The sequence below is a fragment of the Balearica regulorum genome, chromosome 24 (genome assembly GCF_011004875.1).
Source record: "Balearica regulorum gibbericeps isolate bBalReg1 chromosome 24, bBalReg1.pri, whole genome shotgun sequence".
Classification (NCBI taxonomy): Eukaryota; Metazoa; Chordata; class Aves; order Gruiformes; family Gruidae; genus Balearica; species Balearica regulorum.
In genome coordinates, this window is record NC_046207.1 from 6,476,456 (window position 1) to 6,491,173 (window position 14,718).

The following is a 14,718-nucleotide window of genomic DNA, read 5'->3' on the forward strand; positions in this document are numbered from 1 at the left end:
CAAGATGAAAAAGAAGTGGACAAAAAACACTCCAGCTATAGCAGAAGATGCAGCAGTGGGGAGCAGGTTTGCAGACGTCCACGCAAGGACGTCACGCTGTTAAGTATGGAGGACCAGCACACCCACCTCCCCGCGCTGGAACCAGATCCCTGCTTGGCGAAGTGCTTTCTCTAGTAGGTTTTCAATGACTCGAAACGCTCAGGGATAACCTCTGTGTCTGGCAGGAGCCTTCCAGAAGCAGCAGAATGACAGTTTGAAAATGGTTTTCATTTGTTCGTTTTCATCCCATTGCTCCTAGACGTGCAACCTCTGGCTATTTCAAGGCTCAGAAAGCTTCATTAGCAGCTCGGTACAAACATCTGAAGAGTTCTCGTCCTCAACACTGCTCCCCAGTGGCAAGAGTCAACGATTTTCTCTTCAATCCCTGCTCGGTTTCCCGATGGCAGAGCTCAAAGGAACATTCCTGCATTCAGATTAGAGAAAAATACTCCAGTGTAACACAGGATATCATTTCTCTTCTGGAGGGCTGGGGGAAGTGTTCCAGTTCCCATCCAGTTTATCATCCACCATCTCGATTAACTACTTTTTTTTTTTTTTTGGCCATTGATGCTTTTCAATTATTCAAAGAGAAACCCTACATTTTATACCTCTCCTGCCTGTATTTTTTCATAATTTGATGGAATAATTGCAATCCTCTCTCCATCCCTTCCCAATTTACCCCATCAATTAATACATTTCCTCAAGTGATTTTAAAATTCAGTCTTAGAGACAAAGTCTAATGCATCAAGTAGGAGCAAGATGCAAAATCCAACCCTAAACTTAACCCAAAACTCAGCTGATTTTCCTTGCCTGCAAACTTCAACCAGGTTAAAAGGCTGAACTGCTCCTGCCTTATTTATTGTATATATTTTCCAAAAGCCTTCCAGGTCACTGTTTCCCTCAACTAGTTCATCGGCTGTCATATTCCCCCCCCCCCCCGCTGTCTCCCAGTTTCTTTTGCCCATTGTCTTCCTGGGCAGCTCAAGCTGCATTCGCCCGCTGTACCCCCTCTTGCTGTGGACCCATCAGAACCAGCACCAGCAGTTTTAAAGTTAACTTTAAATGTAACAAACACACACAAAAACCTGGAATTGCCAAGGCAAAATTTGTTGCGGCATGTGTCTGGAATTGCAGCCAAAGATCCAAGTGGGCAGCAGGTCAGAAAAAAAAAAATACATCCTCTATAATTAAATGTCTTCATATTAGATTAACCAAAAAAAGTCATTAGAAATAAATGAGTTAAGTAATTCTGCAACACAAGTTAAATGGCAGTCATGAGAAAAAGAAAAACTGTGTGGCCTAAGCTGACTGAACAAGATAATTGCTTCAGCAAAGCCTTTTGCAAAATAAATTGCACGGAAGTTGAGAAACCTTCTGAATTTTTTTTTTTTAAATAAAAATCTTTGGCTCCTTCAAGGAAGGGGGGGGGGGTAAGGGGAGAGCCGGTACTGTGTCCTTAACAGCAATTTGAGAACCAGAACAAAGCCAGAGAGAGTTTCAAAGCACAGCAGCTCTCCCCACTCTGCTGTTTGTTCTGCTCATAAGCAGACAACCTGTTTCCTTTCATCTGGAAAAAAACCTCACACAATAAGAAAAATACCTCAATAGAATCGGAGTCTGTAATAACAAAGCGCAAGGGGCAGCCAGAAAGACATCTTTTGGCCAGTAAAAAACATTTGGTGTTCCGATCCTCAGAGCGAGCCAAGTGCTTCTGGGTGCAGGGCATACGTACATCCTACCGCTGCCGGAGGAGGTCAGGGGATTCATCGAGGCGCTTCTCGTTCCCGTCTCTCCTCCCTGCACCCAGATGAAGGCTGCAACACTCGTAGGTCAGCACAAAAGCGAGCGGAGGAAGCAGGAGCAAGGAGATAATAGGGAGAAGGAAGCACATGAAAGACTGCACACAGGGATGAAATGTCTCTGTAACACCCTTGAGGAGGGGGAAGAGAAAGAATTAAAAGCACGACCGCAGGGTCCAACCTCAGTTTTGAATCCGAACCTGTGGTAGCTACACCATGGTTCAGAAGACCCGGTAAAAATGTCTCTCTGAAATACTGTTTTGATAAATATGCCATCTCCTTGTGGAATTCAAATCTCCAACTGTTCAACTGGCATGGCCATCTCTGCAGTAACAACACATGCCACAGATTGTGAGTTAACTTGAATTACATTTCAGATCTGGGGAGGGGAGGATGTCAGTGGGAGGTTTATGAACAGTATGCTCTAGCTCTGATGTTGTTATAACCAGATGGCTTCAGCTGTATCATTTACAATGAAAAACAAACAACAAAAAAAAGTGAAGATGACAAATAAATCATTAATTCACCTGCAACTGGAAGAATCTGAACAAGTTGCCTCCTTCACAGATCTCATTTCAGACCTTCCACCACAGTCTATTCTGCAACTGCACCTGGCTCCGCTCGAAGGGCTGGGACAGACAAAGCCCAGAACAGATTATTTTCCTGCAGGTATCTCCCCATTCCCTGGGGAAGGAGCCTGCCAGATCTGTATCGCTTTCCTGTAAATACCTCCCTGAAAAAGGCCGAGGACAGGCGACACGAAATGCCGTTTACTTTCTTCTAGGCATGTCTGCCTCCCTTGCTTCTGCTGCAAGGCTGAGCCAGGGATGCTGCTCGAACAGTTGGTCACTCCAACGTGACAAGGATAAAAGGTCTCGTTCAGGTTTGAATATTTCAGTAAACAATGCAGTTACTGCAGCATAATTAGACATCTCTGTGCCACACAGACAACTTTTGCAATTACCTGGCAATGAACTTTTCATCTCTGTATGCAATTATAAGCTAGAAACGCTGGGTTTGAGTTCTTGACAGGGTAGCAGGGAGAATTTTGTTACGACTAAATGCTTTGCTTACCTAAAAGGAAACTCACGCTAAATCCAATATAAAAGGAATTAGTGGCACTCGAGCAATAGATGTAATACGGGAATTTGTGAACCATGTAAAAGGAACGCTTTACTATACAGGCGGTTGTGTGTTTATGATGAGAGTCTCGGTGGGGGAACACAAAAAGGGGCAGGGACCCTCTCATGAGTCACCATTTGATAAAAATAGACGGCAGCTAGATTAGACACACGAGCGTACGAACAGAATTCTCCTTCACACAAGGGACAAGAGGCTGTGAGAGAAAGTATGATAACAGAATGAAAAATCAGAGACAACAGATACCTAATCTATTTTCTAGACAAAACAGAGTTATTCTCTGTAATCCATTACGTGCCCTACCTGACCATCTTAAGGTCAGATCAATTTGCCACTGCCCCGACACTGCGTATTTCAATCTAACCTCCCCGGAGACTTGGGGCTAAGGATGACATAAATGGATGGTGTCTATCCTACCCAGACATCCTGCGTTGCACCTTAACGTTATAAACCAGATGGCTTATTATACTGCTCTCCCTTCCCACATCTAAACAGGTACAGGTCAGCTTCACGCAGCTATTATTAAAACCAATGCTCTCTAGTATTTCGGTAATACCTGCTCTGAGAAATTTTGCAGTTTTGTGTGCAACATTCCTTAATAAATCCCACCTGAGTTCCAGGAACAGCAAGTCACTATCGGTACATGGCAGCAGACTGAAACGGAACCTTTTGGGAGCCAGTTTTAAACTGGGAAGTCTTAAAAATGAAATAAAAAAAATAAAAGACAACAGATACCACACAGTACAAAATAGTAATTATTTATATTTTCAAAAAGAAAAAAAAAAGTTACCAGCTATTTTGAAACTTCTTCCCTGTAAGAAGAGTGACTAATAGAAAGGAACAGGACTGGCTCCTATACAGTCAGCAAGTCAGGTACAAACAGTTGTTAAGAATCATTTAGCAACTCAGGACAGGAACTTTTGACGCAGCGTTCATGAACAATAAAATTTCTTTTTTTTTTTTTTTTTTTTAAAAAGGGGGAGGAGGGAAATAAAGCAGGGAAAAATGCCAAAAACACTTCCCACAATATCTAAAAACAGTAATCATTGTTCTTGTCAGACAGCACGCTCCAGATCAAGGATCTTCTAGTCCTTTCAGAACCAATACAGACTTGCCAAAGGCTGCCTTCAGTCTATTCACACCCTCCAGAACACACAGCCTTTCACTGTCCCCTTTCACTTCAACCTGTCATTTTATAAAAGGTGGGGTTTTTCTTCTTTTTTTTTTTTTTTTTTTTTTTTTTTTGCAGTTAACATACAAGTGCTACTAACAGAGAAACTGATCTTCTTGTTGCTGGATGGCAATAAGGAGTTACACAAACGTCCAGTTTTTAGCTCAGTTGGAAGGACTTAAATTCTCTTTTTTGATATAAATACTACTGGAGCTCCCATCAGGTACTTCCTTTCCAGAACCTCACTGGAAATTCTTTTTAACCCTCCAACACTCTCCAAAGCTAAAATGTCCTCTTGCTCCAGGCATCTGACGATTTGTTCTGTGCTGCCAGACGCAGAGACGTTGTTTTCCCCAGTACCACTGCTGGGTTATTCCGACTTGGGTCGGTGCCTAAACCGAACCCTGTACTTAATTGACTCAGCCAAGTCGAAGGGAACACACAGACGATGCAGCGACAGGGATTCGTTAGGTTGAACAGCCCCAGAGCCCCAGGCCCACCCTCCCCCCTCTCCCCAAGTTACTTGGTGCTGTTTTGAAAAGTCTGGGTGTCACGAAGCAGTCTCTTCCCCCCAACAACAGAGTAAAAGCTCCACAGATTTCGCTGTCTACCTGGTGGTCAAGGTTAAAGCAGCAACAGATGATGCTGCTTCCAGAAAAACATGGGGCGGTGTGACAGACAGGACTTTAGGATTGCTTCAGTCGCTTACGTGGGGGTCCCAGAAAGGGACACTGTGCAGAGGCCAAAGAGCGATATGCCTCGGCCACCAAATGGGGATGCGATACTACCATAGACTTCCAGCCTGATGTCTCCATGACGTCAGAAGCATGACTAGAAAGAAGAGAGAATAAATCTGAAGTTAACAACTGGGGATAAAAAGGATTAACTAAATAGATTCTTTCCACATGTCTGATAAAGCTGACATTTTTAGTGTACTGTTTTAGGATCACTCGGGACGCATGTTAGGTATCTTCTGCGAAGATGGCAAGCTTTGGCTCTGCTGGCACAATGGTATGCTGGACAGTTCTTCAACTTAAGGATGAAAAGCTTAAACACACGTCATCCCAAGTGAAGGACAGCAGCAACACAGTGCTTATCTACCCTGACTACTCAGCACTGAAGTATTTTGAATTGATATAGGAAGAAGTACTGAGAAAAATTGTATTAACTGACAAATAGGACTAAAAATGTTTCCATCAAAGCAATTGGTAGTCATTTTACATCTACTGAAAAGTCTGTTATATCATGAGTTGCAAATGGTGCCTCAGTATCAGGGACTACCTGATATTCTACTACCTAAAGTTCTGGTGATCTTAGAAAGAAATCCCGAACAGCTCACAGAGACAGTCCTGCCCTACACTCTGAACAGTCCCAGCAGGACAAGACTGATCCGCCCTTAAGGCAACGCCACTTCTGGGATGCCAGATAAATGGAGGATAACAATGGCGAACTAAATAATAATAAAAAAATAATAGAGGAGAATCTCCCCTGCACGTGACAGTTCACAAGTTGTGAACCCTACTGCTAATAAACACCACTTCCCTCTACATTTGTTGCATCCTGGAACAAAAGTAAACTCACTAGTTAATGAAGTCCACTGCTTGAGTTTTCAGCTGATCAGCACTATGTAGGTCTGCCAGAATGAGGATCTCAGCTGCATTTTCCACAGACAGGTTACTGCACAGTGCATCCTCACACATCACCTTCAGACGTTCTAGAGCATACTGCAAAATACAAGGCAAAGTACAGTTACAAAGAGGGAAACACCTAACCAGGCCTGACGTGAAGCTTTACTTGTGCTCCTTCACTCTCCAGTAACACACTACTCTACTACGCTGAACAGACCTCTTTGCTTTGCTATATGCATCTGAACTGGACTCAAAGTAGCAGCGACCAGCGAAAAAAGGAGAATCATGACGTGCCCACCCTGAGGAAAGCAATGGAGAGGAAACATACCCACCATAACTCTCATCCCGGCCTTCTTGTGTTACAGGCTTACTGGTGCTGTGTTCATACTTTGAAATGAGAATTTCAGGTCACCTGTAATACTTACTACCTCAGCTACTTCAAGGCACAGAATGCTAAAGCCAAATCTTTATTCTCACTCTATTACCACATGACAGTATTACCTGGGTTCAGTGGGAAGACCTATCTAACAGTGAATGCTCCATAGGTGTTCCAGTGATGTTTAGGCTGTTTTCACTCACTTTTTTGCCATTAATGACCTGCACATTAGGATCAGCCTTGCTCAAGTACATGCTACTAGTTTAATGCTAAACTGTTAAACAGATGCCCCTGATTTCTTGCGGCTATCCAGCTGGAAATGAAACATCACAGCATGTCTGTAGTGCCCTGGCAAAAGCTCTAGCCTAACTTCAATTCTCAATTGAAGCTTTTCTAACATTCAACTGTGCATTTGCCTCAACATTTTTTACATCCGCAGGGTTGGGCTGCGTCAATGGTTTGAGAAATTCAAAGGATGAAGAGTGCTGTCTAATAAATTTCACACTCGACTTTTCTGCAGCACTTCGGTCAGTACTGAAACATGCAGACACAGCCAAGATTTTCAAAAGCAACACAGTGGTCTCGGGCAGACTTCAGAAAGGTCAATACTCAGAAAACATTACCAAGAAATGGAACCTAAACCCCAAACCTCAGTCTTTTAAAATATCATAGTTGGGAACTGCGAGACTGAGATACTTCTGAAAATCTTGGTATGTGTGATCTGATTATGGGGTTTGCGGCTCTTTGGATGAAACAAACTGAGTATTTCTGAATATGCTAGATCCCATGATTATATTTCACAGGGATTAGGAAAGCAGTCAATTCTAGTGCAGTTCTTATATGAGTAATAACATTAGCACTACATAAATTGTTGTAAAGATTAAACACAGTTAAGTCTCCTTCATGTTATGACTTCAAATTGAGGGACATTTCTTAAAAAAAAAATTAAAAAAAAATCTTTAAGATTGGGTTGTTGGGTGGGGTTTTTTTTAATCTGACAGATAACTGCATTTGAGAGTATCCTTCATATTGTTTATAAGGCTTTTTTGGACAACTCAGAGATGAGATGGCATACAAGTTCTTGAGTATGTGAGGCTGCATTTGGAGAAGATACCAGATTTGTAAGGACTGCTCTGTCATCCTGAACAGAGAGCTGGTAACAAGCTCATCTGCATGACGACGGGAGTACTTGCCATATGATAAGCATTATTACTATAAATTGACTTTATATTCTGAGATTTTCATACCATTATAATTAAATTTAAATGAGTAATTTTAGATTATAGAAACATTTTTTTCACTTAAGACTTGGCAATAATAACTACTGCAATTGAGGCGTGGCACCTCATAACCAGGACAGTTTATCCCACCAGAAGATCTGAGAATGCAAATCAAATTTACTTGCTTAATCCATATCAATAACTAAAACAGTTTCAAATGAGGGGCAAGCCATTAGTTTATATTATTGTCTGTCAATAGCTTAAAATGCAGCAAACAAAGCTTAAAATTGTGCCTTTTTGTAAAATGAATATTCTCCTCCATGCAAGTACAATTTTTATTTCGATTTTCACTACAAATAGCTCAGCTTCTAATTACATAGTTGTGCAAAAGTAGCCATTCTGGTCTCTCAGGTACCAAGATTTCCCCTTCCCCCTTTTCTTAATTACACTTTAAAAAAAACACCCTACCTAATAGCATACTTACCCAAGAGGCTGAAATAGTATCTCCTGGGTTGAGAAGACGTGCTTTGTTTTGGTTTTTGGTCTAATTACGTATTTTCCCCAAGAGACAGGAGGAACTCAGAAGAAGCTGTTTCAGTCTCTTGAGTAAATATTAGATGTTTTATGTGCTTTCATGAAAGATTTTTTATTTCTGCTTTTAAAAGACACACAATGAGTTTAAAAGGAAAAAACCTACATTAAAAGCCAGGAAACTCAAAGTTAAAGCCTACTCTGTCCTTAATGTGCTGCTTCTTACTTACATTTGTCTCAGTTAAAGATGGTATGTGAGCTCTCAGTCAATACTCTTTAAATATTGAATAAAATATGTGGCAATGAATCATAAAATATGTGGCAATCAGGCCAAGAATCTCCTTGCATTATTTCCCATTTTAATTCTAGTTGCAGTGGCCTAATAATGCCATATGGAGCATTTCACCTCTAAAATCAGTGTTTTTGATGAAGCCCAGGTCTGCAGTGACAGGGAATTTGATGGCCGTGTGGTGGTTGCGTGGAACAAGGTTACATGCATCCACATCTTAAAATCCACCACCCTAACTGGCACCCACAAGAGAATCCAAGGACTGAAGAAGCATGGAGACTGAACTACGCTCTCACCCCTAGAGGTGGTCCCTCCAGGTCAGAGTTGAGGCACATTGGCAGGGCAGTGTGGAGAATCTTGCACTGCTGCTACCCGTGCTGAACCTGTTCGATGGATAAATTCAGGACTTTAGTCTCCAGTGCTGTCAAACTGGCATCTTTCACCAGCACTAAGTTCACTTTTAAGAGAAAAAAAAAGAAAAAGGAAATAAAATTTTGGTTATATATAACGAATTTTCACTGGTTAATACGGCTCACTGGCCAGCAGAGCACTCTCTTCTGTCCTTGGTGCTGCAAAGGGAAGGAGGCAGTGGCTGGTTGGCTGGCAAGGCCACAGCGCTGCGCCTGCTACACGGGTACTACCAGCAGCCTTCCAGTCAGACCATCCCCGACACCTCCCTGGCAACGACCCTGCAAAACCACAGACGGGTTAGGCAACAGGGCTTCCTCCAGTGCACCCCTCCTCTCCATAAACAGCAGGGACTGCCACTGCAAAAAGAAAATAAACAACAGGACCTTTCCACTCATGGCTAGCCATCGCTTTAGAGTGTCTCTTGAAGCTGCTGATACCAGCCAGACCAGAAGGAGAAGCAGGTCCTGTTTGCCAAGACAGAACACTATTTTTGAGATTTGGTAATAATCACACTAAAAAAAAAAAAAAAATCGCGAGGTCCACCTTGAAATTTTCTTCTCACCCCCCAGCTCTTATGCTAGATCATGCTGAATAGAGATGTCCTCTGAAATTTTAAGAAAATGCTTAAAAATGAGCAGTAGAGACAGAAATTCCTGACTGTTATACGTTCAGATATGTATCTATAGAGCTATACGATTCTTATATGGAGCTATACTACATCCAGGTTTACCTATAAGCCACAACCAATTCAAAGAAACTGCCCAACCATAATGATGACATGAAAAGCTTACTGCAGCAATCTCTGAGGAGCATTGCGTAAAGCAAGGCACATGTCATTCCTGGTTCTCTGAACACCCATAAAACCCAACTGTACCTTGTCAGCAGCTGCCAGCAAGTCATCAGCCATTTTGTCAAGATTTGGTGCCTTCCCCGTGTAAATAAAGCACATCATTTCCTTAAAAACTTCAGGCTCCACATCATTGATTTCAACCCGATTCTGTATCAGAAAAATGAAGCTTATTAAGATCCTGACAAGACACTAAAGGCTTCCTTCTACCCAAGCTCTTTTAGTATTCAGAAATTTGCTACAAACTATTTAGAACGTGTACTACTCGCAAAAAGGAAAAGAGAAAAAAGAAAGAAAAATATGTGGATGGAATAAGAAAAATTCTAACTTGTATTTCACATTCTCTGCTTCTCCCTATCCCACCCCAGACTCTTTCCCCAAGAGTAACAAAGGTAACAATTGCCTCCTTGATCCCTTTCTTCCTCCCTTCAGGACAGCTGAAGCAGAGACCTGCATCTAATGTGAGAAAAACAGTTAAAAGGTGACAATAGTCACAAACACTACCTAAGAAAGTTATTGGACCAGTGATGCTAAGAGTTGACTAGAGAGCTATTTGCCTAGCCGGAGAAGTTGTTCTTCCTTCAGGAACTTACCTTTTTACTCTCTTCCATCTCATGCTCAAACATGGCGCTGAAAACCGGGGAACGCGCTATGGCAGTGGGGAAAACAAAACATAGTTAGAGACGCTCTTTTACACTTCAGGAGATGCTAAACGTAGCCTTCCAACAACTGTTCTGCTGCTTAATGCAGGAAAAATTCTCCTACAGTAGGCAGGACAAATTCAGTACGACCGCTAAAGTAGTATAGGTTGTGACATAACGTAATGTGGCTGATGTAGCTTCAAACTGAGTATGGGAGAACTTCTAACGTCCTTTCAAAACAAGGTGGAAGAGTACATGGGTGGTAAGGTATGCTTCTTGACTTTACAAGGAAGTATTCCTCTGGAAATTTGGCAAGTTCTCCTTACAAATGCCCTAGGAATATGTTACAGTACACTACAGCCACAAAAGAGCCCTCCTACCATTCTCGCCGTGGCAGGAAGTAGGCAGTTAAAAATGGAGTAGATATTTCCTCTCCCTGAAACAGTTCACAAAATGGTCTTTTACTACAGTTCTGCAGTTAAAAAAGCTGCAGAAGTCTCCTTTAAAGATGAAGTTACTCAAAAAAACCCACTTCTCATCATGTTGTTGTCTCCTATCCCGCTAAGGCCCATGCAACTCAATACTGACCTGCTAGTATGGCTTTGTGAGCCTGGAACTCCTGGCCTGCAACACAGAGACAGCAGTCTGTGAAGCGCGAATTCTCCCAGAGTCCTCCCAACTCATCTGCCAAGCGGCACTCTGGTACCTTCACCATGTTCATAGTGTTCTGGCCAGAGATATTGACGGAGTCCTGTACCACACTCACCTGGAGGGGAAAGGAAAGCAAACAACCCAAAAACTCAAAAACACACACTGGAAAAAATAATCTCCCTACAAGAAGTTTTTACTTCCAGGGCAGCTGAAGGGAAATGCAAAGTGAAACCCACACCTCTCAAGCAGAATCAGTGTATGATTAAAAATTAAGACATTTTTAAGGCATCCTTTCTACCCTGCCTTAACCCTGTTCTCTGCTTCTCTAGAGTGTCCATCCCAAGTCCTAAATCACAGCAGTAGGTTTTCTTCTCAACCCCAAATTAACAACACTTCTATGCAAGGTAATCATAACTTTAGTAGACGGTTTCCTAAGGAAGTGGAACCTTATGTTTCTGCTTTTACAGACACCATACCTGACCTAGTTTTTTTTTCCTTCTATTAACACTCTGAAACCCTCCACAATCAATAATGCAATATAGACAGCAGTACAAATGAAAATGAAGTATACAGAGAGCTTCTATAAATGAGCACTGCATACACACGTGTATGCAAGGGCAGTGTCTGACCCCTCCAGATGTCTTGCTGCTTCTGGTTCTAAATTTCTTAGAGAGTTCAACGCTTCCATCACATTATAAAATAAAATTAAAAAAAAAAACCCTGTACACAGTAAGTTTAAGAAAGCAGCTTTATGTCAAGTAATTAGGAAGATTTGGGGAAGGCAGATAGATTATCACCTGCTCTAAAGCACACACAGTTAGGCAGGGACCATACGTGGCCATACTGGCTGATGAATAACCTACACAAAGGGAACCAGTAAGAGCCTATTCAGAACCAAACCTTTATTGTTAAACACGCAGTAAATCACACACCTTCTACAGCAGACTCCAATTAGAAAAGATCAGAGTGACTAATACTACCCCGCTATAACAAAGAATAAAGGAAGAGGCTGACTGACAGGGAAGCGTACGTGAGACTATTTCCTGCATTTGCTGTCAAGTCCAAGTTAAATTTCAGTTCTATTAATAACCAATGGCCAAAGAAGAACAACGGACAGCAAAGAAAGCTTCACAATTATGTAAAAGGAGAAGTAAATTATGAAGTGAGAAAGATGACAGAAGCATCATCTAAGGAAAAATACTGTTGACAGCACATACCCCAACTCTCGAGAAACCTCCAGTGGGTTTCTGATGGCAGCCACATCTTGTATAAACTATACAACACTCAAAACCAAACAAATACCAGATGCTGTTTGCCAAAGGACACTAATGATTAGCCAGAGCAAATGTGAGGAAGCTAGTATTCTTCGCCATTAATTTGACAGCTACAACCTCTTTTTGCCCTGTGCCATCTAGACTAGCAACATGGTCTCAAGGACAGATGAAAACTCATCAGATTCAATAAAAAAATAATTCCAAGACATATATCCCTTGATGGAGTCCAACACTGATTACAGATCAGCCAAAAAAAGACTTGTGAACTGTGTCTCAAATTAACAAATAAATCCTCTTCATATATGAAGACTGTTACTGGCATTAAAATCTATTACATGGCTTTTTACGTAAGGAGTTTAGATTCCAAGTGGTGACTAACCTTAGAGGTCAAAATAGAGCAGGTTTTGCTTAAAGCTATTTTCAACATCTTAGCAGAGGAATCAACGCTACCTAGCACAGAAGACAGCTATTACTATAACTTTGGGAAAACCATTCTTTTTGCAGATTTACCAGAATGATATTTACCTATGATGTTGGAATATAATTTAAACAGTAAAAAGTAATGCAGTTGGGATATGAACAATCAACCCCACCTGCAAAACAGAGGTCGAAAAATCCCTAAGCAGACAACTAAATGAGGTCACATTTGAAATGGTTGACAAGAAACATCATTCTCTGCCTTAACAGCATTTTCAGCAAGACATCATCTGTGTTCAGCACCGGACATGAGTAGAGAGCAAAAGGCTTTTTCTTTTAACTTTAATAAAGCAAGGAGAAGGTGCAGCGGAGACACTCAGCAACCTCCTGATCTACAGAAAACTCTAACACATCCCCACATAACAAGCTTCTCAACATCCAGTATTGCTAGCTCCTTCGAGAGTTTCTACACACAAAACATGCTTGCTGAAGGTACAGATGTGAGCAGCATCACTTGGCACCTGCGGCCAGCAGGGAAGCATTAGGAACGCATATGGCAAACTGGTTTATGTGCTAAGAGACTTATAAGCTCAGGGAAGAAAAAAGAAAAGAAAAAAAAAAAAATGGGGGGAAAAAAACCCCCAGAACCAAGCTGTTGAAAGTTCTCATCAAACTGTTTCCAGACAGCAAAACCTTCCCCTCTGATATCACCAAATTTAAGATTTCTTATATGCTAGACTGCAGAACAAACCGAAAGAGAGAACAGAAGATATCAAGGCCAGGTGAAGCCAGCAGCAAGTTCTCTCTTCATCCAGAACAAACAAAACACTGAGCTGAAGCTTTTGAAGGGAGTAATTCAGTAAAGAGTGGACTGACTTGAATTAGTACTGGTTGCCAAGACTACTGGTGGATCTCAGGTTTATCTACATTGCACCTCGCAAATTACCTTCTCAGACATAAATTTTTGAGTTTCACTCCACAATTGTAAGTTTTCTTTTATCATGAAGGAAAGAGTAACTGCCAGGTCTAGAGAGGTGTATCCAAGACACTGACCTCTTCTCCCCCATATTGCTACAAGTGTTAAAGGAAGGGTTTCCTCTGTGACAGTAATAATTTAAGCTACTGATTGAATACGTATCCTTTAGGACATGTTTGTTAATTTAAATACGTGCACATTTATGATGGCCAAACAAAACTAGAAAGAAAATAAAATGCAGCTGTCGAACACCTTTACATGAACTATTTCTTTCACTCCTGAAAGAAAACACGGCAAAAGAAAAGACTCCCATAAAAACACTGCAGGAGATCCAAAGAGAGAACAACTTGTTCTACCTGTCTTCTGGCAAAAATCACAGCTACAGGAGGTATTTTGCAGTTAAAATGACAATGGAAATAAGACAGCAGAAGCTCTGAAGACACTAAATTAAGACAGTTTAGATTTGCTTATTAAGGTTTAGAAACTTAAATATCTAGTTTTAGAAATAACGGTCCACATCTTTGTCTGAAATTTGTATTAGTGAAATAATAATTTTGTAAGCAGTTGTAGAAAAATACAAACACAATGAACAGAAAATTGTGGTTACTATAAAATTCCTTTATCTTAAATTTTTCTTTTTGCTGGCTGTATAGACACACTTAGGAAAATAAAGAAAACTCTTCTTTATTCAGTAGGCAAGTAACAGGTGGGCCAGTTTCCACTACAAAGCTAGTGTTGGTTATTATCCCAAGTGAGTTTCAAATTAAGGGGTACAAACAGATGTATGTTAATACAAAACCAGAAGTGAAATGATAGTCAAACACACTTAATTCCTACCATCATCACAGGTAAAAGACAAACACAAAGTAACAAAAAATAAATGCAAGTGAAACGCGATGAATCACACAGAGAAAAAGTCACCAGCCATACAGGTGCATGCACACACAAATAAAATCTAAGTGCCGTATAAACATCCAGTATTTCTCCCGATACCTCTGACTCCTTAAAAGCAATGATGAAAAATAAGGTCACATCTACCTTAAGCTAATGGAACCGCTATTCTTTCAGCTGCACAGGAAGACTTACCTCACAGAAGAGAGTGAGTTTGTCATCTGGAAGAAGTCCATTGGCCTCATCCAAAAGAAAGTCTCTTCTAATAAATTTTTTGAATCCCCAGTCCTTGCCTTGTACAAATCGATATGCTCGCTGGCTCTCTGAAAGAAAGATATGGCGCTTCAAACACCAGCTGAGTGACTCGATCAAACAGCAAAAGACAAACAACTGACCCCATCAGAGAGAAAGAGTTTT

At 41.2% G+C, this 14,718-nt stretch overlaps 1 protein-coding gene across 9 annotated transcripts in view; it reads right to left on the reverse strand.

Moving 5' to 3' along the window:
- Positions 1 to 3,720: 3,720 nt before the first annotated feature.
- The window catches only part of SPOP (speckle type BTB/POZ protein), a 29,125-nt gene continuing 18,127 nt past the window's right edge, over positions 3,721 to 14,718 (reverse strand). For all 9 annotated transcript variants that reach the window (XM_075775550.1, XM_075775548.1, XM_075775549.1 and 6 more), the window contains 6 exons: positions 14,497 to 14,624; positions 10,681 to 10,858; positions 10,045 to 10,100; positions 9,479 to 9,601; positions 5,731 to 5,873; positions 3,721 to 4,980 (listed from right to left, as the gene is read on the reverse strand). In XM_075775550.1, coding sequence (XP_075631665.1) covers positions 4,836 to 4,980; positions 5,731 to 5,873; positions 9,479 to 9,601; positions 10,045 to 10,100; positions 10,681 to 10,858; positions 14,497 to 14,624 — 773 coding nt within the window. In that variant the 3' untranslated portion in view covers positions 3,721 to 4,835. The remainder of the gene's footprint in view (positions 4,981 to 5,730; positions 5,874 to 9,478; positions 9,602 to 10,044; positions 10,101 to 10,680; positions 10,859 to 14,496; positions 14,625 to 14,718) is intronic.